Raw genomic sequence first — 27,895 nt, 5'->3', positions numbered from 1 at the left:
GTGGTTGACGGGGCGTGGACTGGGTTTGTACATACACAAGCGTCTCTGACGCTGTCATCGCCATGTCGTCACAACATACTCGGAGCTCTAGGAGCTCCAAGGATAACTACAATGAGGTGCCGATTGGCAGCTATACGAGGATGGATCACATTGGTAAGGGTAGCTTTGCTACTGTCTACCGGGGTGTTCATACAGTGAGTTGCACCCATCTCCTCTCTTGTCTTAGCATAGCCTGTTGGCTCCGTTTATTCAAATAATCTTCTTGCTAACGCATGTTGCTCGGTTAGGGATCAAAATCATTCGTTGCCATCAAATCGGTCACCCTCAACAAGCTCAACAAAAAGCTAAAGGATAATCTGAATCTCGAGATCGACATCCTGAAAGGCCTCGTTCATCCGCATATCGTGGCACTGCTGGACTGCATCCAAACGAATTCCCATATTCACCTGATCATGGAGTATTGTGCTCTGGGTGATCTGTCTCAATTCATCAAGCGAAGAGACAGCCTTAAAGACCACAACTACACAAAGCGGATGATTGCCAAATACCCAAATGTTCCCGGCGGAGCCTTGAATGAGGTTGTCGTTCGGCACTTCCTGAAGCAGCTGGCTAGTGCTCTCCGATATCTTCGACAAGCGAACCTCATCCACCGTGACATCAAACCACAAAACCTTCTACTTTGCCCTGCACCTACATATTCAGAACCCCAACAACCTCAACTGGAGCCGATGAAGAGGGATGATCACTCATTCACCCCTGCTGTTGGGCTAGAATCATTGCCACTGCTCAAGCTAGCAGACTTTGGTTTTGCCCGGTCTCTTCCTGCCACATCTCTCGCAGAGACGCTTTGTGGCTCGCCTCTGTACATGGCTCCTGAAATTCTACGATATGAGAAATACGACGCCAAGGCTGACCTGTGGTCCGTTGGCACCGTGCTATACGAGATGGTTGCCGGCAAGCCACCGTTCCGGGCAACAAATCACGTTGAGCTCCTTCGGAAGATTGAGGTTGCCAAAGATCGGATCAAGTTTCCAGACGAGAACCCCGCTTCAGAAGAGATCAAGGCACTTGTTCGTGGTCTCTTGAAGTTGAACCCTGTCGTGCGAATGACATTCAAGGATTTTTTCGAGAATGACGTTGTCGTTGGTCCAATACCGAACGTACACCCTGACGATGTGCCAGCACAATCAGAGCCGGTTGCTATTCCGAACGCAGAACCTCAATCAGCCCATGAACCGGCTGCCGATAGTCGAATGTCTATGGATCGGGAAGTTCGAGACCGTTATCCTACGCCCCTCCGTCAAGTATCTCATCAGGATCGACCAGAGACGCCTACAACACCAACGACTTCTACATCAATGCGCAGGACGAGGAGTGGCGACAGACCTTCCTCGACGGCGAAACAAATACCAAGCGCCGCCTCGCAAAGGCCAGAGGTAGTGTCCCATGCGACAGCGCCAGGACGCCAGGAGCTCTTGACCAATGCTATGGAACGCCAGAGGAGCCGACGAATCTCAGCTGGCACCCCGCCAGCAGGAAGATTGGCGGAGAAGATCCGGCAAGAACGCGAACTCGCTGCACAAGATGTCGCTTTCGAGCGGGATTACGTTGTGGTCGAGAAGCGAGCGGTTGAAGTCAATGCATTTGCAGACGAGATGGCTCATGATCCGAGAATCCAGGGTAAACACTCGGCTCTGCCACGAAGACAAACAACGCCAGTTCTTCCTACAACATCGCAAGCATCGCCGCAGAGCTCTCCTAGTAGGGCTGTCCAGGTCATCTCAGGTCGGTCTCGAGCAGATTCGGCGCACAACCGACACCCGTCGTATGAACGGCGGTATGGTCAGAGCCCTACATCAGCAACGTCGGCAATTTCCAAGGCTCTCAACATGGCTAGTGGAAGGTTGTTCGGCATGGGATTTTCTCCACCTCTGAACATCACCAAAGGAGGCCGCTCTCCACCATTGGCATACAACCCATTTCCCGCCTATCCCACGGGCCATGCTGGTCTGTTGACAATAGGAGATGGTGCCAGGACTCAAGGCAGTGCGGATGAAGACTCGAAGACTGTAAAAGAGCTTGAAGAGTGCGCCACCCGCAGCGATGTTGTGTACGGCTTCGCAGAAGTCAAGTACAAACAACTGATCCCCCTTGGCCCGACTGCCCAATCAGAGGGTTCCAACGCACCCGGGAACGACTACGGCGATGGCGAGCTCACGGCCGATGCTATGGTGACGCTCTCCGAAGAGGCGCTAGTTCTCTACGTTAAGGCCCTGTCCCTGCTCGCCAAGTCGATGGATATTGCCAACGCTTGGTGGACCCGCCAGAAGCGAATCGACGCGTTAATTGACTCCAACGTTAGAGGATCGGACCCTGCATCGGTTCGCATTAACAAGGTTGTGCAATGGGTTCGCAGCCGGTTCAACGAGGTGTTGGAGAAGGCGGAATTCGTGCGGCTCAAATTGATTGAAGCGCAGAGGCGACTGCCACCAGACCACCCATGCCACCCCAACAACCACTCGCTCGAGTCGGCCGGCTCCGGCGTGTCTGTTGATGTTATTGTCAGCCCTGGCGTGACGGCCGAGAAGCTGATGTACGATCGAGCGTTGGAGATGAGCCGATCAGCGGCCATCAACGAACTCACAGGTGAAGATCTTTCAGGATGCGAAATTGCCTATGTGACAGCCGTCAGGATGTTGGAGGCTGTTCTGGAGGTAGAGGAAGTGCAGCAGCCAGGCGACAAAGGCGACAAGGTCACCTTTGATGGTGTGCAGGAGGAAGACCGGGATGTTGTATTGAAGAGTAAGTTGCCTAGCCCTTCTGGTCTTGGAACAGCAGTCTAACTGGTCGTTAGTGGTTTCGAGTCTTCGCACTCGCTTGGCAGTCTTGCGAAAGAAGCTGGCAGTGCTTGCCCAGCGACAAACGCCGCCATCGAGTGGAAAGATGATTCCTGCGAATTTAGCACATGCGACAGGGGCGGCGATTGCTCGATGATAGTGTTTCTTGCATGCTGGATCATGCGTGCTTTTTTTTTCTTCCCAATTATAATTACCGCCATTCGGAGTTCATTCATACAGGGTCTGCTTGATTCTTTTGGACCCGGCAGGATTCACCGGGGTGCTCAGTTCACAGTTTCATACAACGCTTGACTGCAGCTTGATATTGACATGGTACATGCGGAGTTTTATAGGAAGGAGACAAATTGCCACAGTTTGGATAACCATAACGAGAGGGAGGATCTGGAGCCATGTGTGGAGTTCTTGCATTGTACATACATATGAGCTGATCATATATTATTATTGTTCTCACAGGTAGAGTTACATCCAGCGATTGCTTCAACACAGCTTAAATTGCGCCATCGGTTTCTGTGTGTCAACGCCCGTGGTTCCGGAGACTCCACTGGCTGTTGCCGCATCCAGCACAATCCAATACTCTGAAGCTGTCATGGTCCAGGCACTTGCTGGTGGCGGACTGAGCCCTTCCAGCCTCTTTCTAGATTCTCGCCTCTTCCATCTTAGTCTGTGGTTCGCCGGTGAAGTCTTCTATCGCGTGCTCATGCCCAGACCACTCTCGCTTTTCATCGGCATCCTTTCACTCGTTACTTCTTACTTTCTTGCCTGATGCCACTGCCCAGCGTCTGACTGCAGTCACGGCCTCGCCGAGAGTACCCTCTGCCCAGTCTTAGGTTTATACGACCCTGTTTATTAGCGTGCGCCTGATTCGATTGCGACAGAGTTGAGTGCAGCACGACATCAACGGGGTGTTATATAAGATTGTAGCCATACTCTCGCTGCAGCTTTGCAGTGCGAAAACGTTTGTCAGCTGGTGTTTTCGTTTTCCCTGGTCGTTTCTTGACTTAAAAGCGAAGCCATGGACATCAGATCATCCCCCAAACACGAAGTCGTGCCGGATACAAAATCCGTTGAGGACGGGCCGCGCCGCGCTGATGGTGTTACTCAGCTTTGTATGCCACCATACACTCACATATCTTTTACTCGAGCGTTGTCTCTTACTAATGGGTTGCAGATGAAGGACACATTTTCGACACAACCCCCGACGACCGTCGTCAAATTGGTATCGTTAGCGCTTCGTTCCTGATCTTCAATCGTGTCATTGGGACGGGTATCTTCGCGACGCCTAGCACGATTCTTGGGTTGTCCGGAAGTGTGGGATTGTCCTTGTTTATGTGGGTTGCTGGGACGTTGATTGCTGTTGCTGGAACGGCGGTTTATCTTGAGTGGGGGACTGCCATTCCCAAGTACGTACTCTCTTCTCTTCCCTTGTCAAGTGAAGTAAGCAAAGTACGGATGACCCATTGCTAACAAGATGACAGGAATGGCGGCGAAAAGAACTACCTCGAATACGTCTACAAAAAGCCCAAATTCCTCGCAACAGCCATGTTCGCCGCTTACGCCGTCCTCCTTGGCTGGGCCGCATCCAACTCCGTCGTCTTCGGGCAATACATTCTCAACGCGGCACAAGTCGAAGTCGATCGGTGGAATCAGCGTGGTATAGGTCTCGCCTGTATAACAGCTGCCTTTCTGATCCACGGCTTCGCATTGAAATGGGGTCTGCGTCTGCAGAACTTCCTGGGCGTCGTTAAACTCATCATCATCGTCTTCATCGTCGTCACGGGGTGGGTTGCGCTTGCGGGACATACTCGCATCGAAACACCGCACAACTTCACCAACGCCTTTGAAGGAACGACAGGAAGCGGGTACGGTGTCGTCATGGCGTTATACAACGTCATCTGGTCCTTCATCGGATATAGCAATGCGAACTACGCTCTGTCTGAAACGAAGAATCCAGCACGGACATTGAAAATTGCTGCGCCTGTTGCGATTGGGTCTGTCGGGATTCTTTATATGCTTGTGAACATTGCGTATTTTGCGGCCGTGCCGAAGGAGCAGATTATTGAGTCTAAGCAGATTGTGGCTGCTGTTTTCTTTGGGAATATGTTTGGCGATCGCGCGGAACGGGTTATGTCTGTTTTTGTGGCGCTTAGTGCGTTTGGGAATGTGCTTTCTGTGATATTTTCGCAGGGACGAAGTGAGTCAAACTGTCTTTCTTGATAAGTTGGGGTGAGTTGGCTACTGATGGTTGCATAGTTGTCCAGGAACTCGGCCGCGAGGGCGTCCTCCCCTTCTCCAAATTATGGGCAAGCAATAAGCCCTTCAAGTCACCGGCAGCAGGCCTCTTCGAGCACTGGGTTGTCTCCGTGATAATCATGCTTGCGCCGCCACCCGGGGACGCATACAATTTCCTCCTCAAGTATGCCCTTCCCTCCCCTCCCCTCCCCCCTTCACGCATCCCATACTAACCCGAGTAACAGCCTAATCTCCTACCCCCTAGCCCTCGTAAACGTCTTCGTCTCAGCCGGGTTAATCTACATCTACATCCTCCCCCCATCCACCCTATCCCAAAAATTCCCCTCCTGGTCGCCCTCTATCCGCGCCACACTCCCCGTAACGACCTTCTTCTGCCTCTCAAACATATACCTCGTTATAGCACCCTATATCCCGCCCTCAGCCGGGCAGAGCGTTTACGAGCAGTTGCCGTATTATTTGCATTGCGTTGTGGCGTTGGGGATTTTTGGGGCGGGGGGGATTTATTATCTTGTTTGGGCTGTGCTTTTGCCTTATTTGGGGGGGTATGTGCTTGTGCGTGAGACAGTTGTTGATAGTGGGGGTTGGTCGAGGAGTTTGTTTAGGAGGGTTCCGAGGGATCGGGTTAAGAATTTGCATGGGGGGGAGGTGCATTTTTAATAAGAGCTATGGGGGTGGTTGGTTGAGTTGAGTTGATTGAACTGAGATAGGACATGATTGCTATTGTGAGATCCAGGGTTGTGGTGTTGTGAAAGCGCATTATCTATTGTACGAGACTACCACGTAGTCGACGAGTCGGATACCGAATATTTAATGATAATACCCATGCTATTGCAGTCAGTCTTGGTTCTTGTGGTAGTCTGCCTAACTAGTGTGTTGCCAGATTCGGCATATATAGGTAGACATGTGCACTGCCAGATGCATAGAACCTTTACAGCATTCAAGCACGAGAAATTACACTCCCAAATACAAAAATCAAAGCAAACAGAGATATAGATAAGATTGTCCCAACAATCTATGGAAGCCCACCCAAAACAATCTACCCTGCCACAACCAAGACAAAGCCAAGGCTGCTCGAAGGTAGTCATGGGCTCCTCAAACTCGTCGGATTTAGTCTGGCAGTCACCGTCTAATAAGACAGCCTACCGTACGTATACCGTGATCTCCCAAAAAAGGGCGTGGTATGCGCTGTAGAGAGCTGCGTGAAGAATGATATATGTATGTAGAATTGGAAGAGTTTGCGGCGGGTGAGAAGGCATTTATGCGGATGGAGTGTCACGTGATGAGTGGGACTGTCATGGTGCCTGAGGCAGGAACATAGGTATTCATTGTAGTTATAGAGGTGGAGTCGGGCTCAGCGGAGTCCGCTCGGTGTTGGCTGTAGACCGATTCCGTGAGATGAAGGGTCACGCTTTGATTGTATTATGTCTATAGCTTCCTCGCCTATGTAGCCTTTGCTGACAAGGAAACGAATGTAATCTGTTGTCCATTCTTGGCAGCGTCTGTTGGTGGTCTACAATATATATCAGTTGACCATGAAGGCCTTAATACACAGAAACACCTTGACAGAAACGGAACTGAGCAACGCACCTCATTAACTGCCGCCAGGAAGTTCTCGCTAGCCCTCGGGGCTGGAATTTGCACCGCTGCCCTCTCCAGATCGCCCTTTGGCTCGGTCTCTGTTCTGCGTACGTCTTCGGGCGAGTCGAAGATATGGCTGTCCCGAACATTACCAAGTGTGTGAGTCTTGTACGGCTCTATGCTGTCTCTCTCAGGGTTGTAGCCGCGCTTGAATTCGTGATAGAAACCTGCCATGGGGGCGCCGACGACGTTGATGAGGGTGCCTGTTGAGGGGGTGGAAGGGGAGGGGATGAAGATGGCGAAGTGGCTGCGCTGGCGGGGGGATTGCCGGGAGGTTAGAAGGTAGATCGCTCTGAACATAATGTCTCTTGATTACCCATTGAGTCAAAATGGGTATATTTTTTTGAAGTAGAGATGTTTATATGTTGGCAACATAAGGCAGCGGTATAGATCGTTGCTGCCTGACACACCAGGCACCACTATAGCTATCCACCGCCTTCCAATCTCACCCGGCGGCCGGGTTCTGCCGTCTGGAGAAAAGTGTTCGATCTTTGTTCTCTGTCCTCCCCTGCAGCTGTCAATTGATTGTTTGGACCGCTACACCTAATCTCTACCTGACCCAAACTTCGCTCCCTCCTCTCTTCCCTATCACACGTCAATCGCTCCTTGGCCTCAGCCTTCGACGTACCGGGTGGGTCCAATGCGTCGCCTGTCCTCTGCGCGGCTGCCGCAGCTGCTGAACTCAGCACGGCGGCCACCGCTTTCTCTCCCCCCCAATGCCAGCTGCAGACTCCCCCTCACCACCGCTCGCTGTCTCTCCTCTGCCCCTCCTTCTTGCTCCAAGTCGAATTCCCCCTCTTCCTCCATCTCTGTCACTCCCTTCACACCCCGCGCCAACAGACTACAACCCCGACGATCCCCTCTTTCGCAATCTTCAAAACGTTACTGTTCCTACCGCAGGATGTGTGGCTCTCGACGCTCTGAGCTCTCCGGCGGCTCGACCAGCGTTCCTGGTCGTGAGGTCCTGCCGACGAATGTCAAGCCGACCCACTATGACCTGACGCTCGAGCCGAACTTTGAGACCTTCAAGTACGACGGAACGGTAGTTATTGAGTATGTCATTGGACCCCACTAGATTGAACCAAGCTAAGAGCTTATAGCTTGCAGGTCGTCGAAGACACAACCTCCATCTCCCTCAACTCCACCGAAATCGACATCCACACAGCTAGCGTCTCTGCCGGAGGCTCAGTAGTCGCCTCGTCACCCGAAATCTCGCTGAACAATGACAAGCAAGAAGCTACCATCAAGTTCGCCGACACCATCCCCGCTGGATCCTCCGCCCAGCTTAAGCTCACCTTCACCGGTACGCTGAATGACAACATGGCTGGTTTCTACCGTTCATCGTACAAGGGTGCCGATGGTCAGACCAAGTACATTGCCTCGACGCAGATGGAGCCTACCGATGCCCGCCGGGCGTTCCCTTGCTTTGACGAGCCCGCGCTCAAGGCGGAGTTTACTGTTAGCTTGATTGCGGACAAGAGCATGACTTGTTTGGGTAACATGGATGTTGCTTCGGAGAAGGACCTTGACAGTGGGAAGAAGATTGTCACATTCAGCAAGTCACCGGTCATGTCGACGTACTTGGTGGCTTTCATTGTTGGACACTTGAAGTACATCGAGACAAAGGACTTCCGTGTCCCCATCCGAGTGTACGCTACACCTGACCAGGATATCGAGCACGGCCGTTTCTCTCTGGACCTTGCCGCTAAGACGCTGGCGTTCTACGAGAAGGCTTTCGACAACGAGTTCCCGCTGCCGAAGATGGATATGGTTGCTGTACCCGATTTCAGCGCCGGAGCTATGGAGAACTGGGGTCTGATCACCTACCGTATTGTTGATGTGCTGCTGGATGAGAAGACTAGCAGTGCTTCGCGCAAGGAGCGTATTGCTGAGACTGTTCAGCACGAGCTTGCTCACCAGTGGTTCGGAAACTTGGTTACTATGGACTTCTGGGACGGTCTCTGGCTCAACGAGGGTTTCGCTACTTGGATGTCGTGGTACTCTTGCAACAGCTTCTACCCCGAGTGGAAGGTCTGGCAGACATACGTCATTGACAATCTGCAAAGTGCGCTCTCGCTTGACTCGCTCCGCAGCAGTCACCCCATTGAAGTTCCGGTCAAACGTGCCGACGAGATCAACCAGATCTTCGACGCTATTTCATACTCCAAGGGTTCGTCTGTCCTGCGCATGATCTCCAAGTACCTCGGCGAGGATGTCTTCCTCCAGGGTGTCCGCAACTACATCAAGCAGCATGCTTATGGCAACACGCAAACCGGGGACTTGTGGTCTGCCCTTGCCAATGCCAGTGGCAAGCCCGTGGAGGAGGTTATGGACATCTGGACTAAGAACGTTGGTTTCCCCGTCGTCACTGTTTCTGAGAACGCTAGTGCTTCATCCATCAAGGTGAAACAGAACCGTTTCCTCCGCACGGGCGATGTCCGTCCTGAGGAGGACAAGACCATCTTCCCCGTGATGCTTGGTCTGCGCACAAAGCAGGGCATTGACGAGGACACCCTGCTGCGCGAGCGTGAAGGCGAGTTCAAGGTTCCTGACCTCGACTTCTACAAGCTCAACGCCGACCACTCTGCCATTTACCGCACATCCTACACCCCCGAGCGCCTGGCCAAGCTCGGTGAGGCTGCCAAGGCTGGTCTGCTTACTGTGGAGGACCGCGCCGGTATGATTGCCGATGCTGGTGCCTTGGCTGCGTCCGGCTACCAGAGCACCTCTGGTCTGCTCTCGCTCCTTGCTGGATTCGACAGCGAGCCCGAGTTTGTTGTCTGGAACGAGATCCTCACTCGTGTTGGTGCTCTTCGCGCGGCCTGGATCTTCGAGGACGCCCAAACCAAGGACGCTCTCGAAGCCTTCCAGCGCGCTCTTGTCAGCGAGAAGGCTCACAAGCTCGGCTGGGAGTTCTCAGACAACGATGGCCACATCGAACAGCAGTTCAAGGCTCTGCTCTTCAGCGCCGCCGGTAGCGCCGGTGACGAGACCGTCGTCAAAGCCGCCAAGGACATGTTCCAGCGCTTCGCCGCCGGCGACGTCAGCGCCATTCACCCCAACATCCGCGGTAGCGTCTTCTCGATGGTTCTGAAGAACGGAACCGAGAAGGAGTACAACGTTGTCTACGACCGTTTCAAGAACGCTCCTACCTCTGATGAGAAGACGACTGCCCTCCGCTGCCTCGGTACAGCTGAGGACCCAGCCCTCATCAAGCGCACTCTTGGCTTGGCTCTTGGCGATGAAGTCAAGAACCAGGATATCTACATGCCCCTTGGTGGACTCCGCACTCACGCCGGCGGTATTGACGCCCGGTGGAACTGGGTGAAGGAGAACTGGGATACCCTTTACCAGCGTCTCCCTCCTGGTCTGGGTATGCTCGGCACCGTCCTCCAAATCTGTACCGCTAGCTTCTGCACGGAAGCGCAGCTTAAGGATGTTGAGGGCTTCTTCGCTAACAAGGATACTAAGGTAAGTCCCATTCCCCCAATGTATGACACAACGCAATGCTAATGAATTCCTTGTAGGGCTACGACCGCGCTATTGAGCAAAGTCTCGATGCTATCCGGGCAAAGGTCAAGTGGGTGCAGCGCGACCATGCGGACGTGGGTTCTTGGTTGAAGTCGAAGGGGTACCTTAAGGATGGCGGGAAGCTATAGGCTATAGGCTATTGCCGGTATAATCTCGAAATAATCATATAGTATAGGAAATCACCACTTTCAAGGCATTGCATAACCAACACATAATGAATATTTCCTGTAGTACAATTTGCTGACCTTGGTTAAACCTGCAACTCTCTGCACGCATCATGACCATGATCAGACTTCATAAAGACCCGGGGCTGACGCAAAGAATAACCTCAAGGTTACCATACGCGCAATTACCCATCTCGCCCCCTCAACAATAATCTCAAGTTCAACTCAGTCAAGTACTCAACGCCTCAGTCTCCCCCGCAGCCTCAGCACAGAGGCCCCCCTATATCCACGAACCCCGTCAGCTACAACACAGAATATGAGGAGGGGGCGGAGGGGTGAGGAGGTATATCTAGCAAGTTGAAGATGACTTACTGTCCCGCAAGCTCCACAGCCAAGCATTGTACAGATAACCGGGAACGCCGTGCAGGGGACTTGGGCGCACTAGATCCGATAGAGAGGGGGCTATTATTAACTCATGTTTTTTTCTTTTTTTATATGATGATGGGATGTTGTTTTGCTGGGCCATGGGGTATTTTGAAGAAGTGGAAGGGGTGGCGAGAAGGGAGAAGGGGAGAGGAGAAGCGGGTTGGTGATGTACGTGCCACGGTGTTGAGAAGGTCTGGTCAGAATAGCTAGGAATGTATGATATGAAGGGATTGATGGGCGTTGCATCGTATGGGTAGGTAGGTAGGTAGGTAGGTGAGTTGACAACTTACACTCTGCCTCTTCTGCAACCCATCAAGGCCTGGAAGGGGTGATTTTGGCATTGCAAGGGCTGTTGCGAGGGGAAGGATGGATAAGAGGAGGGAGACTTTCATTGTTGCTGTTGCTGCGGATTGTGACTTAGGGCTTGATATCTGGATTAATCTTTGGGACGGGGTTCAGTGAGGCTCTGAACTATCGAGGGGAACGCAATAGATGTATTCAATGGCGCGATTGACGAAGAAGATTGTGGAAGATGGTGCTATATATGCCAAAAAGAGATCACGCAGTCCACGTCATTGAGTTACATGAAAGGCCCAGATAAATTGCACGGGACGGGTAAAACGGTGCATTTCTGGCTTCGGAGGGAGAAGTAGACAGGCGATATAGGAGTGACGGGTAATATCCAACTAGAAAGGAACAGGATAGCCAGATTCGTAGTGTTGCAAGTTAGCCCAGGATATATGCTGCGATTGCTGAATTACATTGTAGGTACATGCTGTGCGAATCTACCTCTTGCCCTGATAATCCTGCTACCTAGTGAGCGAGTACAGCATCCTGCAGCTCGATGTCTCGGATCATTTATATCGATATCTTGAACTTTCATGTGCTAGTTACACTGAGCAAGGATGTTGAGCCGCAGTGCGGGTTCTATATCCGGAATCGATTAATGTTCTATCTAATTGCTTAGGGGGTATAGAAAAAAAAAATGTAGGCGTTTGAGAGAAAGTAAGCTCTGGCTTGGACTGACTCGATCTATTACTCATCTTTGATTAAATGTACACACCACGCCAGAGTGCCAAAGTCTGGCTGGAAGTATGCTATGAAATTGGAGATATTCGACATGAGTATCGGGTTGTATTTAAAAGATTGGTTTTTTTCTTTTAGCAATAATATCTGTTTAGGTAAGAGTTTAAGCCAATTCATAGCTTCGTCAAATGCTGCATCTTCAGATACTTTGCTGTGCTGATAAGTCGTGGAAGCAGTTCCGTGACGTATGCTCACAGGACAGGACAGGCAATACCATGGATGGAGCCCACCTGAAGCCTCGATAACGTTGCCCTATGTAGGTTAGGTTATTGCCCTGCCGTCTCCCCAGAGTAAAGGAGATCCAAAAAGGCTATCATAGTCCATCTCCCCCCCGGTCTCTCCCTCTCGCTCTCCCATAATATCCCCCATAAACTCCCTCTCCTCCTCCTTACTCGCATACCCACAGCCACCCAACTCCATCTCCCCCATCATCTCCATCAACTCCTCCTCCCTAACCCCTCTCTCAATCTCCATCCCCCCCATCAAATCGCTCAAATCATCAATCCTCACCGGCTCAACAAACCGATGATAAACACCACTTGTCTCCTCAGCAAGGAACCCCTCTTCCTCCATGCGATCCACTGCCTCTCACTAGCGAGCAAAGACATGGTTTCCTCAGCTAATTCAAGGATAGTATCATGCGCAGAACGCACAACGACGCCGATTTTGTTGGGTGAGGCGCGGCCGTTGGAGATGGGAATTGTTGAGTGCAGGGGGACGTTGGGGAGGACTGGGCCCCGGCGGTACCTGTACATTATTGGCGCGAAGGACCTCCGCGTCTCGACTGGGTCCTTTAGGATGTGGTAGAATGTTGCGTGGAGGCCGTTCGGGGGTGAGAGGATGAGAAGCCAGTGGCGGGTTGGGTTAGGGTCGTGGGGGCCTCTGACGGGGGAGAGGAAGAGGTTTAAGGGGCGATCGAAGAAGAGCTCGCGAAGGACGGGGTTAGGTGGAGAGGTGGATATGGGTGTATCAGACATGGTGTCTGAGTTGGAGTCAGAGTTGGACTCTGGTTGAAAGGTGACTGAAGACATTCTAGTTGTCGAGGGCGAGATGAGGATCTAGAGAGAAGCGTAAGTGGTGTAGAGTGTGAAGGACTTATATAGAGAGGAACTTGCATTGATTCTTTGTATGCATGGTTGCGATGCTAGAGTGGACGGCTTTCAGTAACAAGGGCATTGTATGTTTGATGGGCTTTGTGGCCCGCGCGGCTTTCGTCGGTCCCTCTTTGAGCCTTCCTCACGAGAGCTATTCACTGGAAATTGATCAGGATGCGACTGGCACCTTCATGGCGACTATGTCCCTGCTCTGTCTGAAAAGCCTCTGTCTGTTGGAGACAGCAATAGGGTCATCCTCTAGTTCCGCTAGATTGGTACTCAAAACACAGCCACTTCGACTTTGATGCCGCAGGCTAACCATAAGTATGTCAGAACTGGGGAAGAGTTCATTTGTGAAAAGGGTATAGTACCACCCGCCGTCTAGAGAACAGAGCTTGAATTCTGCGCGACGCAGATCGGCGTCTTTGGCTAGGACGGAGCACTGCTCGATTATGAAGCCCTGATTGATGAGCCTACCCAGCTCAGAGGGGTAACTGGGTGTTGTTCTTGGGGTTGCTTGGATACCCCAGGAGTTCCAGCCTCGTAAGGGGGAGGGAGGGTGAAGCCGTGTGGTAATGGGGCGATTTTTAGGATTGTTAGGGGACCACCTGTGCTGTTTTCTGCGAGGGCCGCAGATTGAGTCATTGTCGACGCGGGGATTGAGCGTGGGGTTGGCGATGGATATGCGGATAAATGCACTGAGAAGTAAAGTGGAAGAAAGAAGCATGGTGGCGAGCTTCAGACACATCAGACCTGAAGCTTCAATAGAGAGCAGGCTCTAGTCGGTGTTGAAACTGCAGCATATACATTTATTAAGTTCAGGACCGGCTATACTTGTCTTAAGCAGACGTTTTCCATTTCTCGCGGGACATTCAACCGACCCCAGACACAACAACATAGATTATTCCAATCTCCGATATAATTCGACCGGGGCGCCTAAAAAATTCGCTTTACCGAGTCTACTTGTCCGATGTGAAGAGATGGAGATGAGCTGTTGGTAGACCCGGGGTATTTAGTGATAGTGACAGGCTTATTTGGCGGAGAAGTATGTCTGTGCTTGGCGACTCTCCGCTAGGGCCATGGCGATCCCTCGTTTGGATACTGAACTCTGGCCATGGAATCCTTGGCTGATGAAATGAGAGAGAAATTTCAATAGGCGATGGGACGATTGTAAGGATCGTGGATCAGATTGAGCCGAATGGGCGGGAAGACTAAGGGGTATGCACCTTACTTGTGGTTGTGCATATCAACTACTGCAACGTCAAACATAAGGTAGGTTACAATTGTGATAGATCTAACATCCTTATAGAAGCTGCCCATGTTGAATGGTACAGCCAGCCCTAACACTGATTTTTTACCCATCCAATGGCCCAGATCCAAGAGGAGGAGGCCCGTCCTCGTCATCTTCTGTAGGAACCTCCACCTTGGGCGGCTTCTTTTCCTCTTTCGGTTTCTTCGGCTCTTCCTTTGGGGTTTCTGGTTTCTCGGGCTTCTTGGGCTCGACCGGGTACTCATCTTCCGGATACGCATCGTCATCACTCTCCTTCCACGGCCTCTCAGTCCGCTGGACCGCATCCCAGTCAACGCCTGCTAGAGGTCCAGGACCAGGCCCAGGGAAGTAGTCTTCATGATTTTGATCGTCATCAAATTTGGCATCCCGACTGTAGTGCTCAACAGGATGTTCGAGTTGGAGTAGGGCCTCTGGCTCTTCGTCCTCCGTGTTATAATCGAGTTGGATGCGGGAATGGATGGCTTCATCGTCAAAGACTGGTTCGTCCTCGGGGTATTCTTCGGAGAACAGGGCAATATGCTCGAACTGTGCGCCGAGGTCTTCCTCATGGACTGTCTCATCTGATGGGTCTCGGACTGCCCTGTTTACGATGAAGCGGCCGGTTGGTGCGCTTGTACTATTGGCTTGTCAGTACAACTCGCCAACGACTAGTGGCAGGAATCATACTTGAGGTACTCCAGATCGGCAATAATATCCCCCCTATTATTGAACATTGGCGTTCCGAACCGGAACACACCAGCTCCTGGCAAGAACAACTTATGCAGATTGTTGATGTCACGAGCAAGCTGGTTTGAAATATTCGCTAGCGCCGCGCGAAGATACTTGACGATGTTATTCTCCAGGCCGCGGAGTCCTCTGTTGAGGTCTGCAACGCTGCCGGGGTTCCATTTGCTGTTACTCGCCTTGACTGTCTTTGCGCGCACTGTCGGGTTTCCTGTCTTTACTATTTGGAGACCACCGCCACGGACAGCTTGGAGGCGGAGTCCAAGATTCCATTCAGTCTCACTGTGGAAGGCCATATACCTGTTTTGCCAGTATAGATCAGTACTTTGTTGTGTAAATGAGCAGAAGAAGGTGGTGAACGGAAAAGCATACGACGGATTCGCGCTGAACTTGAGGTGGTAGTCGTAGACAATGGTTCCCTTGACCTTGATATCCTGCCCCCCGGCAGCGAACGAGAGATCAGTTGATGAGTGGGCTAGAACAGAAAAGAACGGTGGCTTGTCAGTAGCAAGTCCTCGTGCTGCTGATTCAGGGTAGGGGAGCTCACCAACATGCGCGACGCGATACGACGCACTAGAGCCCTGCCAGGTAACCGCATTCTTCTGGTTCTGACCCTTCCAGGTCCAATGTAGCTGTCCGTTGCTTTCCTGTCTCCTCCAATTGAAGTAGGAATCGTTCGGGTTTCGATGCTTAGGGTTTTTTCCCAAGACATACCTGGTCTCAACAACAAGTCTTCTTGGCGTTTGCGGGATTACTTCTGTTTTCTGGTTTAATTCTTGTAGAACGGGCAGAAGGAACTGATTCCAGAAGAGATCTCTGTTCATACAGAATGCTGCGCCTGCCTCTGTGTATACGCCGCTGTGAGACAGGCCACCATAGCCGTGCCGCCGACTGGAGTCAGTGTATGTGAGCATGGCAAGCGCATTCTCGCGCAACCCATCTGTCTCGACGGTTGGTCGGCGCGGATCAATCCATGCGTAAGGCGCGTAGTCAATTACAGCTGGAGCAAAGGTTCCCACCCAGTTGCGGGCTACACAGTAGCCAGTCGTTGTCAGCGATTGAAGAGACGAAACTGGAAAGTTGTGCACTTACGCGACGTCGGTTGCTGCCTTGTCAGTGAGTATCCAATAACATTAAGCTGGCGGTCGTCCGCGGACGTGAGCCACTCATTGACGAACAACTTCAAGTTTTGCAAGGTGTCGTTGGGAAGTGTAGTACCGCCAAAATAGCTCTTTGAGGGGACAAATCCACCGCCGGCACCAACGTCTATGTCTTGGTTAGTTGTATGAAGCACCATAAGTTAAACAGGGTATATTCATACCTGAGGTATCAAGATACAGTTGCGCCAGCTCAAACACCGAGTCGCGAAACCCCGCGGAACTTTGATACACGGCATACTTAGGGTCGTTGCTGTTCAAGACCTTGCTTGCTGTTCTACATTAGCCACCGATTACCCTCCAAGGTATGTTCTTCTCACCAATTCTAGTCTTGAATACCAACTTCCACCCAGTAAGCGGATAGTTGCCAAACGTACTCGGCGCCCCTGGCGGCGATGTCCTCAAATGAATGCGTCCAGAATCAAAGCTGAGCGTAAAGAACGCCATAAACGACGGGTTTCGCTCCTCGACGTGCATAGAGATGGAAGGAGCCTCAACCTTTGCATTACTTATCCACTGCCCTGTCCTGCGGGTACGGACAGCTTCCTGGTCCTGTCGGCTAAAGGATACCGGAGAGGGAAACATGGCACGGAATGCCTCGTTGATGACATTTTCACTTAGAATAAAGATTTGGTCGTAAGGTGAAGGGTTCGTTTGGTTCGCGCGGCTCCACTGAACGGAGGGCATCGTGGCGGTTGCAGATAGCAGTTATTTGATCAGATCTGTTGACGGTAAGCTGCCAAGGGAGAGGAGAGCTCTTTTATGCCAGAATTGTGCCCGGGTATGCAAACTGAAATCGTTGTCTCGTGAAGCCTACCCCCGCACAACCAAGCAGAGATGGCTGGCTGGATACCACACCTCTCCTCTACCCCGCCATCGGCATCACCGCGTGCCAAACAAACCCAGAGAAATCCAGCCAGCCACTACCTCACTGATCCTTGACAGAAAATGTCTGCTGCACCCGTATACGGCGCGCTGTCGCCTAGGTTAGGCCTAGACTCGGCGTGGCTGGCATCCGGCATCAACGCCTCCATCACCAGTTCGTCTGAAGCACCCGGTGGCTTAAATGCAATACGACGGCAGGTGATTCTTTACATCATGGCTGGCTAATAAGGTCAGCTGCCAGTGGTTCGTGTGCATGCATAATTCTGGTCTTGGTATTGGCTGATTGGTTGGTCGCGACAAGGATATAGGGTTCTTTCAGCTTTGCCTTCTTTTGGAATTAGATGCAGAGCATTCTTGGTAGTGCAATGAAAGCCCTGAAGCTAGAGTTGAGGGGAAGATGCAGAATGGAAGAATTGAGACTTGGTCTCGGTTTTCGATCCTTCTTGTTCATGGTTCTGAAGTTGATGAGGCAACAGCATTAGGCTAGGTGGTCCTGGGTCGGTCGTACTTTCCACGACAGGTCTATCGGAAAAAGAATCTACAAACATAACCACGCGAGGAGTATGATCGTGATACCTGAATCATATTATCATGCCCTTGACGCATTGTACTTGAGCCTCAGAAGGGAGCGCCAGAGGCTTTTCAGATTCAAGAGACAGGAAAGTGCGTATGTCGTAGGAAGTGTTGAACCTCAGTGTCTTCTGAGAAGGAGCGACCCAGATCGTTCGTCATCATGTAATACCGAGCTTGAGCCACTATTTGATTCACTTAGAAATATTACAAGGCAGATCAAGCAACGCTAGACCATTATAACTGAACTGAATTAGATCACGTCATCTATGTATATACCCAAGCATACGAAGGTCAACCAGACTATAGGCAGGTACTTATAATAACACATAATGTATCGCGCCTGATCATCAGGACTCAAAGCAAAGAATCTCAAAATCAAGCCATCTCACTCCCACCACCCACCGCAACACCCTGACCCTTCAGGTCCCTACTCCCAGCCCTAACCCTCAATTTGAACCCAACACCCAAACAAACACCAACGACCACAATCTCCTCAAAAACAGCCAAAAACAACTGCGCCGTATAATTTCCATCCACAGCATTAAACGCACCATCCGCAAGAAACCAAATCAACACGGCATATATAATCCGGACAAGCAAGAACGGCGCCGAAATAGCCACCGTGAGAAGGGTCCGTTCCTCGCCCTTTGGCAGGAAGGGACGGCGCTGAGCAACAATGACCAGAAATACGCAGAGAATCGCCCAGCTGATGATATACAGTATCATACCGGCTTTCACTTCGGTATTTGGAGTGCGCAGGCCTTGTGGCGTCATGTCGGATGTTATGCCTGAGATTGTGACTGCTAGTGCGGCGATCGTGAGGATGCGGAAGAAACTGAAGGCGTATTTGGGGATTGTAGGGCGGGGAAGGCATTCGTTGCTGGTTGCACAAGAAAGTTAGATATATTTTTCGATTGAAAGGGGTTGAGACTTACGCCCTCGAGAGCAGTCCCGAGCAAGTCATGAGCAATGGCGACAGTCCGATAGAGCTACAGATTGCAGCGGCAATGGCGAGGTCCGTAGAGGGGTTGTTGATTGTTGCAAGATTGCAGGCTGAGCCTACGACTCGAGCAATAGTAAAGATGACGAGGAAGATGAAGCCTCCGCTGCGACGGACACCATGGCGGTAGACAAGGAACGAGGCAGCGAAGAATGCTGGAAGATAGACGATCAATTCGAGGATGGAGATCCCGTTGCTGTAAGTGACTGAGCCCATTGTGAGGTTTCTGAAGTTGTTTCTGATACTTTGAAAAGATTGGAATTTACCTCTCCTTTATAGACCACTTCAGAGCGATTCAACAACATCCAAGTATGCGGCTATACAGGCCAAATGCGGAGATGCGATTGGCTCTCGCAATCGCCTCCAGGTTGGGTTTAGCGCGGTAGAAGCCTTGGACCAAGCTTTTCAGCTGGCTGCGTAAGCCACGCCAGCAAGAGAGTGGCTTATGCACCATCGTGGGTCTTTTGCTGGACCGTTGGGGTTTGGATCTCTGGTGATCTCGTGGGGGCCATTCAGCCCTGCCACACTGCTAGAATTATGTACCTGCCTACCTACTCCTGGACCAGACCCCGCTACCTGCTTTGAATCTTAGCATCATACCAAGACCGCACTTGCCAAACATGGTATACCACGGCAAACCAAGCAAGGGCTGCGGTAATTGTCGGACCCGCAAGATCAAGTGCGATGAGGGCCGGCCAGCTTGCCATCAGTGCACGCGCACCAACCGCGTATGTCCTGGCTATCGTGATGAATGGACCATGATGCTCCGGGACGAGTCTCGATCTACAGCCCGGAAGCATTCCTCCAAGTCCCCATCTACAGCTTCGACGGCCTCTTCTGCCTCTCTTCGACATCGGTCGCCGCCCGGCTCTGCGTTCTTGGGGCAGCGCTATGGGTCCCGACCAGAGCGTCACTTATTATCTTCCGAGACGACAGACTCCTCAATCAGCTTCGAAGACACGCTCTTTGATTTTGATTCCGCTAGCAGTCCCGATTTTCTTCACGTCAATCATTGGTCAAGCCCTTTGAGTACCCTGCCCGACCCCATTCTCTCACGAGAGGAAGCAATATGCTTCTTCCTCCAATCGCACGCGATCCCAGGGAATTCATCCATCTCAGAAGCTTTAAATTACTCCCTTGCCACCTCTGGCCCCTTGCCAAGTCAACGGGCCATACGATCTTGTATCGCTGCGGTTGCTAGTGCTATGCTTGCACGTATTCGCCGGGATGGAGTCCTACAGCAGACGGCCCGCCAGGAATATGGGTCTGCCTTAACATTAGTCAACGAGGCGCTATCGGATGGCGAAGAAGCTATGTCGAACCATACGCTCGGTGCGGTTGTTCTGCTGTCTTTATATGAGGTAAGTACTTTGACCCTCTTGCGCAACCCTTGTACATAATTAACTCCGTAGCTTGTGATATCGCGAGCTCCACAAGGAATTGACGGCTGGACAAACCATATTCGGGGTGCTGCGGCCTTACTTGAGCATAGAGGGCTGGGGCAGCTGCAGAGTGAAGCCGGAGTCAGGTTATTCCTGCACTTGAGATATCAAATTGTGCGTGATACGTGCTTCGTTGGCAGAAGGGGCACTAACGCCATCTAGATTATAAGCTGCCTCCAGCGTGACGTTCACGTACCCGACTCTCTCTTCGAATATAATACTGCGCTTGACCGAATTCCTGGGGTCCAGAACCTGGCTGCATCCAAACTGATACTACTCATCGGCAAATTGTCCAATCTCCGCGCAGACATTCACACCCAGGCCATCGCGAACCCCCAGCATATCCTCGCCAAAGCTTCAAGTATTGAGGCGGACCTCATAGCTTGGCTAGCCTCCCTTCCCCCAGAATTCACGTACACCAGTCACACCTTCATGTCGACAGACCGGGCCTTCCAACGCTCCAGCTACGGACTCCATCCTTACAGCAATGACTATCACATCTACCCAGATATGTGGGCGCTAAACTGCTGGAACCACTACCGGTGCGCAAGGATTCTCGTTAGCGAAATCATGCTCTCCTCTCTCCATAAGATAACGAAAACCTTGCAGACTTCTTCATCCGAAGATCTACGCATCCAAGTAAGAACCCTCCGCTCGACCGTCCGTCGCCTGGGCACAGATATCACTCGGAGCGTCCCGTCCATCCTCATTATATCTTCTACTCAAACGCAAACAACCACCCTCCCAGACCAAAGCTACCTCGGCGGCCTAATGCTTGTCTGGCCACTCTGGATAGCAGGAATAATCGAAAGCATTTCTCACCCGCAGCGGAAATGGGTGATTAGATGTTTCGAGGTGATAGGGAATATGAGGGGGTTGGCGCAGGCGCTGGCGGTTATGGACATTCTGCGTGTTGATCCGGGGATGTTTTATTCTGTGGAGAAGTATGGGGAGGCGGCGGATGGGGTGTTTGATTGTGAAGAGAGGGAAAGGGGACTGGTAAATGAGAAGGACGTGCTTGGGTTTTCGATATTTCATTTGCCTTATTTTGTTCTTCCTGAGATGAGGGAGTATCGGGACATGAGGGCTTCTTCGGGGTGAGAATTTTCATGGAGCGAAACTCGCTGGTTGAGCTTTAGAAGGTATGGTATACTATCTACACAACGACCTAAGGAACTGGACTCCATGCAAACCTGAATATCACAAGATTTGTATATTTTGCTCCCAGTTGAAACTGAATAAACGGGCGTCCTGCCTCTCCGACCATTCCCTTTCCCTACCTATATTTACGCGCCCTGGGCTGGAAAGCGGAGCTGATTGCGAGACCTAATATCATTCTCAAAGACTTAAGTCAAAACCATGAAAGCTTTCTTTCGAAACCTGTTTTAGGTAGTATTTTCAATGAATTAGGGCTTCTCAGTCCTATCTCAAGATCTGCGATAGCGGGGTCGATCCCCTCCCGCCAAGCTCGTTATCAATGCAACTGCTACCGTAGTACCCAAGCCACCCAAGTGAATAAATGATCGAGATCTCGCATTCCAAGATAAACTACATCCTGGAACCATGGCGCACACTTTTACCATTTTAGCTGCCTTTCTGTCTATACTAGCGTCTGCCCTTGCATCGCGCTCCATCTCCCTTGCACATCCGCCAGCCTCACTGCAGCTCTTACCGCCGATCCCAGTCCAGAAACATGGGAATGGCACCTGGGATGCTAAGAACAGTTCCAGAAAGATATTTATTGAGGAAGGTTTCGCTTCTGTGAGAGATGAAGATGGGTTGACTCTCATCCCGCCGAGCGGGTATGAGTTCGCTGAGGTCTTTCTCGAGGATCTTGAACATGTTACTGGGCTCAATTGGTCTCTCGAGACTGTTGAGTTGTTACCAGAAAAGAATGATGCAGAGGGCGCGATCCTACTAGGTGCATTCACAGGCAACGCCTCAACACTAACCTACGAAAATGGCGTCCCAACATCCGAAGCCTACGAACTAACCATCACCCCCTCCTCAATCTCAATAACCGGCACCGGCGCACGAGGAATGTTCTGGGGAACTCGAACACTCCTGCAACTCCTCCTCCTCAGCCCAAACCACACTCTTCCCATCCTTAAAACAATCGACAGCCCCGCCTACGCAACGCGAGGCTACATGTTCGATGCCGGCCGCAAATGGTACCCGCCCTCCTTCCTGAAAGAAATGTGCAGCTACGCATCATTCTTCAAAATGAGCGAATTCCACTATCATCTCAGCGACAATTACCCCCTGAACCGAGGACGCAATGAGACATGGCAAGACGTGTACAGCCATTTCAGTCTTCTCCCCGAAATCGACGAGGAATTAAGCGGAATCATCCACGGGCGCGAGAACGAGACGTTATCAAGAGAAGAGTACGAAGATATGCAATCCCACTGCGCAAAGCGCGGGGTGGCTGTTATCCCCGAGATCGAAGCACCGGGCCACTGTCTGTACGTGACGAAATGGAAGCCTGAACTTTCACTCGAGAAGAGGGATTTGCTGAACTTGTCGCATCCGGAGACGGTTCCTACTATTCAGCGTATCTGGGCGGAGTTTCTGCCTTGGTTTAAGGTTAGGGAAGTGCATATTGGTGCGGACGAATACGATGCAAGTCTTGCAGATGATTATATTACCTTCGTTAATGAGATGGCGAGGTTCATTAGTGAGACGAGTGGGAAGGGTATACGGATCTGGGGAACGCCCATGGATGAGCCTTCTGACCCGGATCTGGTCATTGATCCGGATATCACAGTGCAGCATTGGCAAATAGGTCAATCGGACCCGCTAGATCTAATTGCAAAGGGGCATGAGATTATAAACTCCAACGACTGGTGGGCGTACATGGGAATCAAGAACGACCATACACCGATATACCCAGCGACATACCCGCAATTCTTCAACGAGTCGCGGATTCTCGATTTTGCGGATGTGCGCGGGTGGCAGTGGACGCCGGCAGATTGGAACCAGGTTTACCTTACCTACCAGGTGCCTGAGAACTCGCCGAGTAACAGGGGGGCTATCCTTGCGGCGTGGAACGATAACGGCCCTGATGCTTCTACGAAGCTGGAGATGTATTATGCTATGCGGCGGGGTATACCGCTTGTAGCGGCGCGCGCGTGGAGTGGCGGTAGGGGTCCGGAAGTTTGGCCTGAGAGTGTCTCGGATAGTATCGACTTCTTCTCGCCTACAGTGCCAGCGCAGAATCTCGACCGTGTTCTCATTGCCGAGCCTCGTAGCAATAGCAGCACGCTGTTCTCGTGGCAACGACCCGCAACCACCACCAGCTCCAACTATACGTACCTCGGCAAGGGTAGCAAGGGTATGAACTACACGCTTACCTTAACCGCCACCGGGCCATTCATGCTCTCCAGTCCCGATAACAGTCTCTCCCTCACAGAAGATGGAGAGCTCGCCGTCAATGAAGACGGATACATCTACCCCCTCCGCTCCGTTTCCCTAGAAGATGCACTGGATCTTGACTCGGGCCATCCGGGCCGAATATGGGTGAATGAGACGGGGTCGACGCATGAGCCTGTCACGATAAACTTTAGCAGACCAAGTCCTGATAATGATACTGGGACTGAGGAAATTCAGCCAGTAACAATCACAATCTCAACAGACGTCGAGCACGGCGCTGTCGTCTGGGTCGATGGGATCTTAATCGGCCGCTTCGAGGTCTTTGTTTTTGGGGGCAGGAATCTGGAGTTCAGTTGGAGTCAGATGGCGTTTGTTGCGCCGCTGGAGGGGGTTATAGGTATTGGGCTGGTTGGATTGACAGTAGATGGGGTGACTTTGTTCTAGTACTCCAAGCTGAATGGATTATCCCCATCCGATCCGTGTGCACATCTCTTCCCTGCATCCTTCGCGTCGACGTATGAGGTAGTCAAAGCGGTTTGAAAGAAAAAGGATGTTAGCGGGAGGATTAGGTAGGTATGATGATACCATCTATGTTAGCGGCAAGTCTCCTTTTAATCCTCTTAATCCAGATGGAGGCTTGGTAAGCTGGAGTAATACAAACAAGCCTCTGGCAGACGGGAGTCAGCGGCAAGCGGCCTTGACATCAGGCAGGCAGGCAGGCAGGCGAACCAACAGGATGAAAAGGGATAGGAGGTTTGGTGTTGTATGGAATTGGAATTGAGAAAGGTTGGTATTGCATGGATCATTCATTTAAGCGGGTTTCATTTGTCGGCGATTAGCAGGTTTGAGGTCATTTGTACATATGGTACGGCATTGGTGGGTTCAATTCTGCTTCATTGGAAAGCCCTGCATAGCCGCCACGCGGCAGAGCAACATTCCAGGTGCTTCAGGTATGAAACTGGATTGAATTGAATCACCACAAGTATTGAGAAACTCTTCCCCTGGTGGGTGGGTGGGGAAAGGCACAAGAATGGGTAGATTGAATTCGTAAGTGGGTATGGCTGTATTATGGAAGTCTATAGTATGGCCCTCCATCTACTTAATCCAACGACATCCGCCCCGAGCTATACCGGTGCTGAGCCGGCCACTGATCTGTCGTAGCGTATGGCGTACTATGCAGCATATAAGCCCCGCGCGCCTCCCTGTTTATCCCTCTTTTAACATTCTTCAGGCCGTGGTTGAAATTGAGTAAGCAGACCACCGAGCAGAATAGCAATGCGAGGGTCAGAGCCAGCGATATCCAAGCCCAGAGAAGCATCATCTGTTTGCCGACGGTATTCGCGCGGATCCCGTGTCCGTTGAGAACGACCAGGCGGCTGATGAAGTAGGCTACGAGGCCGATGTAGCATGTCTTTTCCAGTTGATAGCGTGAGTACGGGCCTGATTGATCGGTGGAAGGATGGTTTTGTTGTGGAATTTTGGTTGGATTGTTTAGGTACTTACAATGATAGGCACAATCCCAACCACCAGCTCATTCTTAACGACGTAAATACCAAGTACCATGACGATGAACGCAGCCGGGATGATTGCCATTGTCAGGCTATACTCCGGCTCTTGGAAGTGCACGTCAATGAGACCGTACTGCACGATAAAAGCGATGAGGAAGAAGAAGTCCAGCTTTATTAGCACCAGATAGACCTGTCACACGTTAGTCATTAGGTATCTCAAAGCACGATAAAGATCAGGGTTGCCACTTCATAAGCCATATACCGCCACCTTGTCTCCGGACTCCCATGCACAGACTTATAAATCACCCACGAGTAATCTCGATGCGTAAAGTAAACAGCCGGCCAAAGGACAAGCGAGGTGATCGCCAATATAATCGGCACAAGAATCTCCGCGGGCTGGATCCTCGACCAGACGTTGCGCGAGGTGTCTACCAGCGTTGGAACCCCGAACCGGTTTGCATAGAGACGGGCGGTGGTGTCTTGCATAGTGGTGCACTGCATAGCGGCGTATGCGACGAGGCAGAGATTTGCAATGCATATGGCGAAGAGAAGGATGTTGTTCTTTTGGTGGATGCCGTCTAAAGCAAGGATGAGCTGGTAGATGCATGCGAAGGACAGAATTCCCAGGCCGATGGGGATGTTGTAGGAGACGGGCACTTGGGTGATTGTTGGTTTTACCCATAGTTGCCATTCCACGAGGATGTAGCTGGTTTAGTTAGATGTATGTACTATAGGTAGGTATGTTGGGTAACATGATTACATTTCAAGGGCGATGACGAGCGTGGCCTGGGTGAAGAGGGCGCCGCACACCCCCCATTCATTTTTGGAGGTCGGTTTATACATTGATGCTGGCCATTGATTCTTTCTTCAACAAATTGGAAAAATAAGGGTTGATATGTCATGTTCTTCAGGCCTTGATTGTAGATTTTTTATTTCCGAATTCGGTCCGATGTTGTACCGTTGTTTCCACAGACTCCAGCTTGTGGGTCAAACCCTGCTGCCTGATAGTCTAGCTGCGGATGCTAGACTGAGGTTGAAAAAGAAAAAAAAGAAAACAAAGACAATTATTGTAGACCTTCTGTAACATGGCTCCCCGTTTTAAACCAGCTTTTTTGCTCAACTTAGAGTACACACGGGAGTAATACGCAGATAACCAGCCCCTTGATGAGTAGCGTCCGGGGGAGAATCTGTGAGTGATAGACTGCGTATACTTATTGCCAATCACAGATAGTGCAAAAAAGCTATCTAGCTATATTATGAGATGATAGGATAACAGAGGCTGCAGTGAGTACGCAGGGGGAAACTGCCTGGGTAGCAGTGGTGAGATGGCTTGTTCCTGGGAGCTAAGACCTTTCGGAGTGTTTATTGAGAATGCCTACCTATAGTCAATGGTTAAGGAGCTCGGACGCCCCAACTATACCGGCGCCTTTTATCTTGATTGTGCCCTGGAAGTTTAAGTTGACGGTTCGGGATACGAAGTGCGAGGGACTGGGCTTAAAGGGACCAAGTCTGGATCGTGAACTAGCCTAATATTGGCTTTTGATGAATTAAAAAACTTAATGATTTAGAAATGCGGCTGCAAAGGTGTTGGGATTATGGAAGAGGTGGAATTCGGAAAGCCCAGGTAGTGATTTGGGGCGTGGGCTAGGGTAAGCAGGATGGCTTGAATTCATTGCTTTCTTCTCTACTATGTGCCAGCTACTTGTTGCATGAAATACCATGTCTGCTCATTGTGGTCTCTGGCCTCAGTGAGTGAGAGTAGCAATAATTCAAGTACCCGAGTATACACAAGCAAGCGCCTCATTCCTCAGTCCTGAAAAGCATAGACATCCTTCCCAAACGCCGCCATCGCCGCAGCATAAATAGCATGCGGATTAATCCTAGACGGAAACATCTCTACCATCCTGTCAAACAATTCGTCCGGGACCAGCCGCAGTCCTAACCGCACACTCAAACGCAAGAATATACTCCCTCGTGCCACGAACATTAAACACCCCATCGACCGTCCCAGCCCTCTTATGCCCCGCAACGACAACCTCAGGACGCAAATTCTCAATCGTGTCAAGCGCTAGAAGCCACTCGCCCCTCTTCGCAGGCGTATCCGCCTCTCCGAAGAAAACTGGTGCACGTCGCCTGCTACAACGAGGTGAAGGCCCAGAACATACAGGACCGTTGTATCGAGTGTATCAGTGTGCCCGACCTCAATGATCTGGAAGTCGTGACCGTCAACAGAAAAGCTCAGATCGGGCCATTATCTCAGGTACAACCTGCGGCTGATGAATCTGCCCGCCCGGAAAGAAGCGGCGCCAGATATTCTCGAGTGTTTCGGGTTCAAGTTGGTTCCTGGCTTTCGCGACGGTACGGGGTGTCGCGATTGCGCGGGCCTCAGGGAACCACGATAGGAGGGTAGGAAGGCCGAACCAGTGGTCGCCGTGCCCGTGGGTGATGTAGATGTATGAAAGGGGTTTCCCTGGGGCGATCTCCTCAATCCAGGCGATGAGCTCTGTAGTTTGGTGCACTGAGATGGGCGTGTCGACTATCACGCACGAGGTGGGCGTTTGGATTAGTGTGCAGGAGATGGGGGAGAAGGAGCTGTCTTCGCCGCGGCGTTTGATGGCAATGGGGAGGCGCGAGGAGACCCAGACGTCTGCGTGGAGGGGGAATGATATATTTTTTAGAGTATTCGGTGTTCTGCTTTGGTATTGTGCTTGGTTGTGGCGCGGTTTTTGACTGCCCGTGGTCGTTCGCTCAAGCGGTATTTGTTTCCAATGTATCCCATTATGGCCTGATAGATGGATTGATAGATGTCGGGAACTCGGAGGTGGACGATCGCCATGAGAAGCCTTCTGATTTTCTATCTAGAAGGGCGATCGGTGGAAAGTCAGTGGTGCGGAGAG

General features: G+C 51.4%; 11 protein-coding genes across 11 annotated transcripts; 5 read left to right on the top strand and 6 right to left on the bottom strand.

Moving 5' to 3' along the window:
- Positions 1 to 62: 62 nt before the first annotated feature.
- atg1 (serine/threonine protein kinase ATG1) lies at positions 63 to 2,994 on the top strand (the record flags this gene model as incomplete). The annotated part of the gene is made up of 3 exons (XM_073771701.1): positions 63 to 194; positions 288 to 2,802; positions 2,855 to 2,994. 3 exons carry the CDS (start codon positions 63 to 65, stop codon positions 2,992 to 2,994), a joined length of 2,787 nt encoding a protein of 928 aa, XP_073623367.1.
- A 586-nt stretch (positions 2,995 to 3,580) lies between these two features.
- BDV14DRAFT_145800 (high affinity methionine permease) lies at positions 3,581 to 5,823 on the top strand. The gene is made up of 5 exons (XM_073766439.1): positions 3,581 to 3,964; positions 4,027 to 4,258; positions 4,334 to 5,049; positions 5,109 to 5,271; positions 5,333 to 5,823. Exons 1-5 carry the CDS (start codon positions 3,871 to 3,873, stop codon positions 5,763 to 5,765), a joined length of 1,638 nt encoding a protein of 545 aa, XP_073623366.1. The 5' UTR covers positions 3,581 to 3,870; the 3' UTR covers positions 5,766 to 5,823.
- A 552-nt stretch (positions 5,824 to 6,375) lies between these two features.
- BDV14DRAFT_145804 (uncharacterized protein) lies at positions 6,376 to 7,080 on the bottom strand. Its single transcript, XM_073766440.1, has 2 exons — positions 6,696 to 7,080; positions 6,376 to 6,618 (listed from the first exon to the last, which is right to left on the bottom strand). The coding sequence occupies exons 1-2, from the start codon at positions 7,044 to 7,046 to the stop codon at positions 6,460 to 6,462; spliced, it is 510 nt and encodes a 169-aa protein (XP_073623365.1). The 5' UTR covers positions 7,047 to 7,080; the 3' UTR covers positions 6,376 to 6,459.
- A 159-nt stretch (positions 7,081 to 7,239) lies between these two features.
- BDV14DRAFT_182706 (M1 family metallopeptidase) lies at positions 7,240 to 10,472 on the top strand. Its single transcript, XM_073770265.1, has 3 exons — positions 7,240 to 7,799; positions 7,847 to 10,217; positions 10,274 to 10,472. The coding sequence occupies exons 1-3, from the start codon at positions 7,387 to 7,389 to the stop codon at positions 10,403 to 10,405; spliced, it is 2,916 nt and encodes a 971-aa protein (XP_073623364.1). The 5' UTR covers positions 7,240 to 7,386; the 3' UTR covers positions 10,406 to 10,472.
- A 1,742-nt stretch (positions 10,473 to 12,214) lies between these two features.
- Positions 12,215 to 12,930, bottom strand: BDV14DRAFT_204710 (uncharacterized protein; the record flags this gene model as incomplete). The annotated part of the gene is made up of 2 exons (XM_073774577.1): positions 12,215 to 12,491; positions 12,536 to 12,930. The coding sequence occupies 2 exons, from the start codon at positions 12,928 to 12,930 to the stop codon at positions 12,215 to 12,217; spliced, it is 672 nt and encodes a 223-aa protein (XP_073623363.1).
- Positions 12,931 to 14,401: 1,471 nt separating this feature from the next.
- BDV14DRAFT_204709 (uncharacterized protein) lies at positions 14,402 to 16,905 on the bottom strand (the record flags this gene model as incomplete). Its single annotated transcript, XM_073774576.1, has 6 exons — positions 14,402 to 14,954; positions 15,005 to 15,361; positions 15,434 to 16,091; positions 16,154 to 16,327; positions 16,383 to 16,490; positions 16,539 to 16,905. 6 exons carry the CDS (start codon positions 16,903 to 16,905, stop codon positions 14,402 to 14,404), a joined length of 2,217 nt encoding a protein of 738 aa, XP_073623362.1.
- Positions 16,906 to 18,051: 1,146 nt separating this feature from the next.
- On the bottom strand, positions 18,052 to 18,892 carry BDV14DRAFT_204708 (uncharacterized protein; the record flags this gene model as incomplete). Its single annotated transcript, XM_073774575.1, has 2 exons — positions 18,052 to 18,556; positions 18,612 to 18,892. The coding sequence occupies 2 exons, from the start codon at positions 18,890 to 18,892 to the stop codon at positions 18,052 to 18,054; spliced, it is 786 nt and encodes a 261-aa protein (XP_073623361.1).
- Positions 18,893 to 19,296: 404 nt separating this feature from the next.
- BDV14DRAFT_204707 (Zn(II)2Cys6 transcription factor) lies at positions 19,297 to 21,219 on the top strand (the record flags this gene model as incomplete). The annotated part of the gene is made up of 3 exons (XM_073774574.1): positions 19,297 to 20,037; positions 20,089 to 20,232; positions 20,281 to 21,219. 3 exons carry the CDS (start codon positions 19,297 to 19,299, stop codon positions 21,217 to 21,219), a joined length of 1,824 nt encoding a protein of 607 aa, XP_073623360.1.
- Positions 21,220 to 21,681: 462 nt separating this feature from the next.
- On the top strand, positions 21,682 to 23,974 carry BDV14DRAFT_211731 (beta-N-acetylhexosaminidase; the record flags this gene model as incomplete). Its single annotated transcript, XM_073776154.1, has 3 exons — positions 21,682 to 21,728; positions 21,843 to 23,692; positions 23,732 to 23,974. The coding sequence occupies 3 exons, from the start codon at positions 21,682 to 21,684 to the stop codon at positions 23,932 to 23,934; spliced, it is 2,100 nt and encodes a 699-aa protein (XP_073623359.1). The 3' UTR covers positions 23,935 to 23,974.
- Positions 23,975 to 24,589: 615 nt separating this feature from the next.
- BDV14DRAFT_211729 (uncharacterized protein) lies at positions 24,590 to 25,876 on the bottom strand (the record flags this gene model as incomplete). Its single annotated transcript, XM_073776153.1, has 4 exons — positions 25,759 to 25,876; positions 25,245 to 25,704; positions 24,994 to 25,188; positions 24,590 to 24,901 (listed from the first exon to the last, which is right to left on the bottom strand). The coding sequence occupies exons 1-4, from the start codon at positions 25,839 to 25,841 to the stop codon at positions 24,590 to 24,592; spliced, it is 1,050 nt and encodes a 349-aa protein (XP_073623358.1). The 5' UTR covers positions 25,842 to 25,876.
- Positions 25,877 to 26,905: 1,029 nt separating this feature from the next.
- Positions 26,906 to 27,688, bottom strand: BDV14DRAFT_204704 (beta-lactamase-like protein; the record flags this gene model as incomplete). Its single annotated transcript, XM_073774573.1, has 3 exons — positions 26,906 to 27,131; positions 27,164 to 27,207; positions 27,263 to 27,688. Coding segments are annotated over 3 exons (696 nt in total), but the record flags the coding sequence as incomplete, so codon positions are not given.
- Between the last annotated feature and the right edge of the window lie 207 nt (positions 27,689 to 27,895).

Source organism: Aspergillus stella-maris, assembly GCF_047715825.1.
Source record: "Aspergillus stella-maris strain CBS 113639 unplaced genomic scaffold BDV14scaffold_80, whole genome shotgun sequence".
In the NCBI taxonomy this organism is placed as follows: domain Eukaryota; kingdom Fungi; phylum Ascomycota; class Eurotiomycetes; order Eurotiales; family Aspergillaceae; genus Aspergillus; species Aspergillus stella-maris.
Note: the sequence above shows the minus strand (reverse complement) of the source record. Positions and strands in the feature narration are given on the sequence as shown.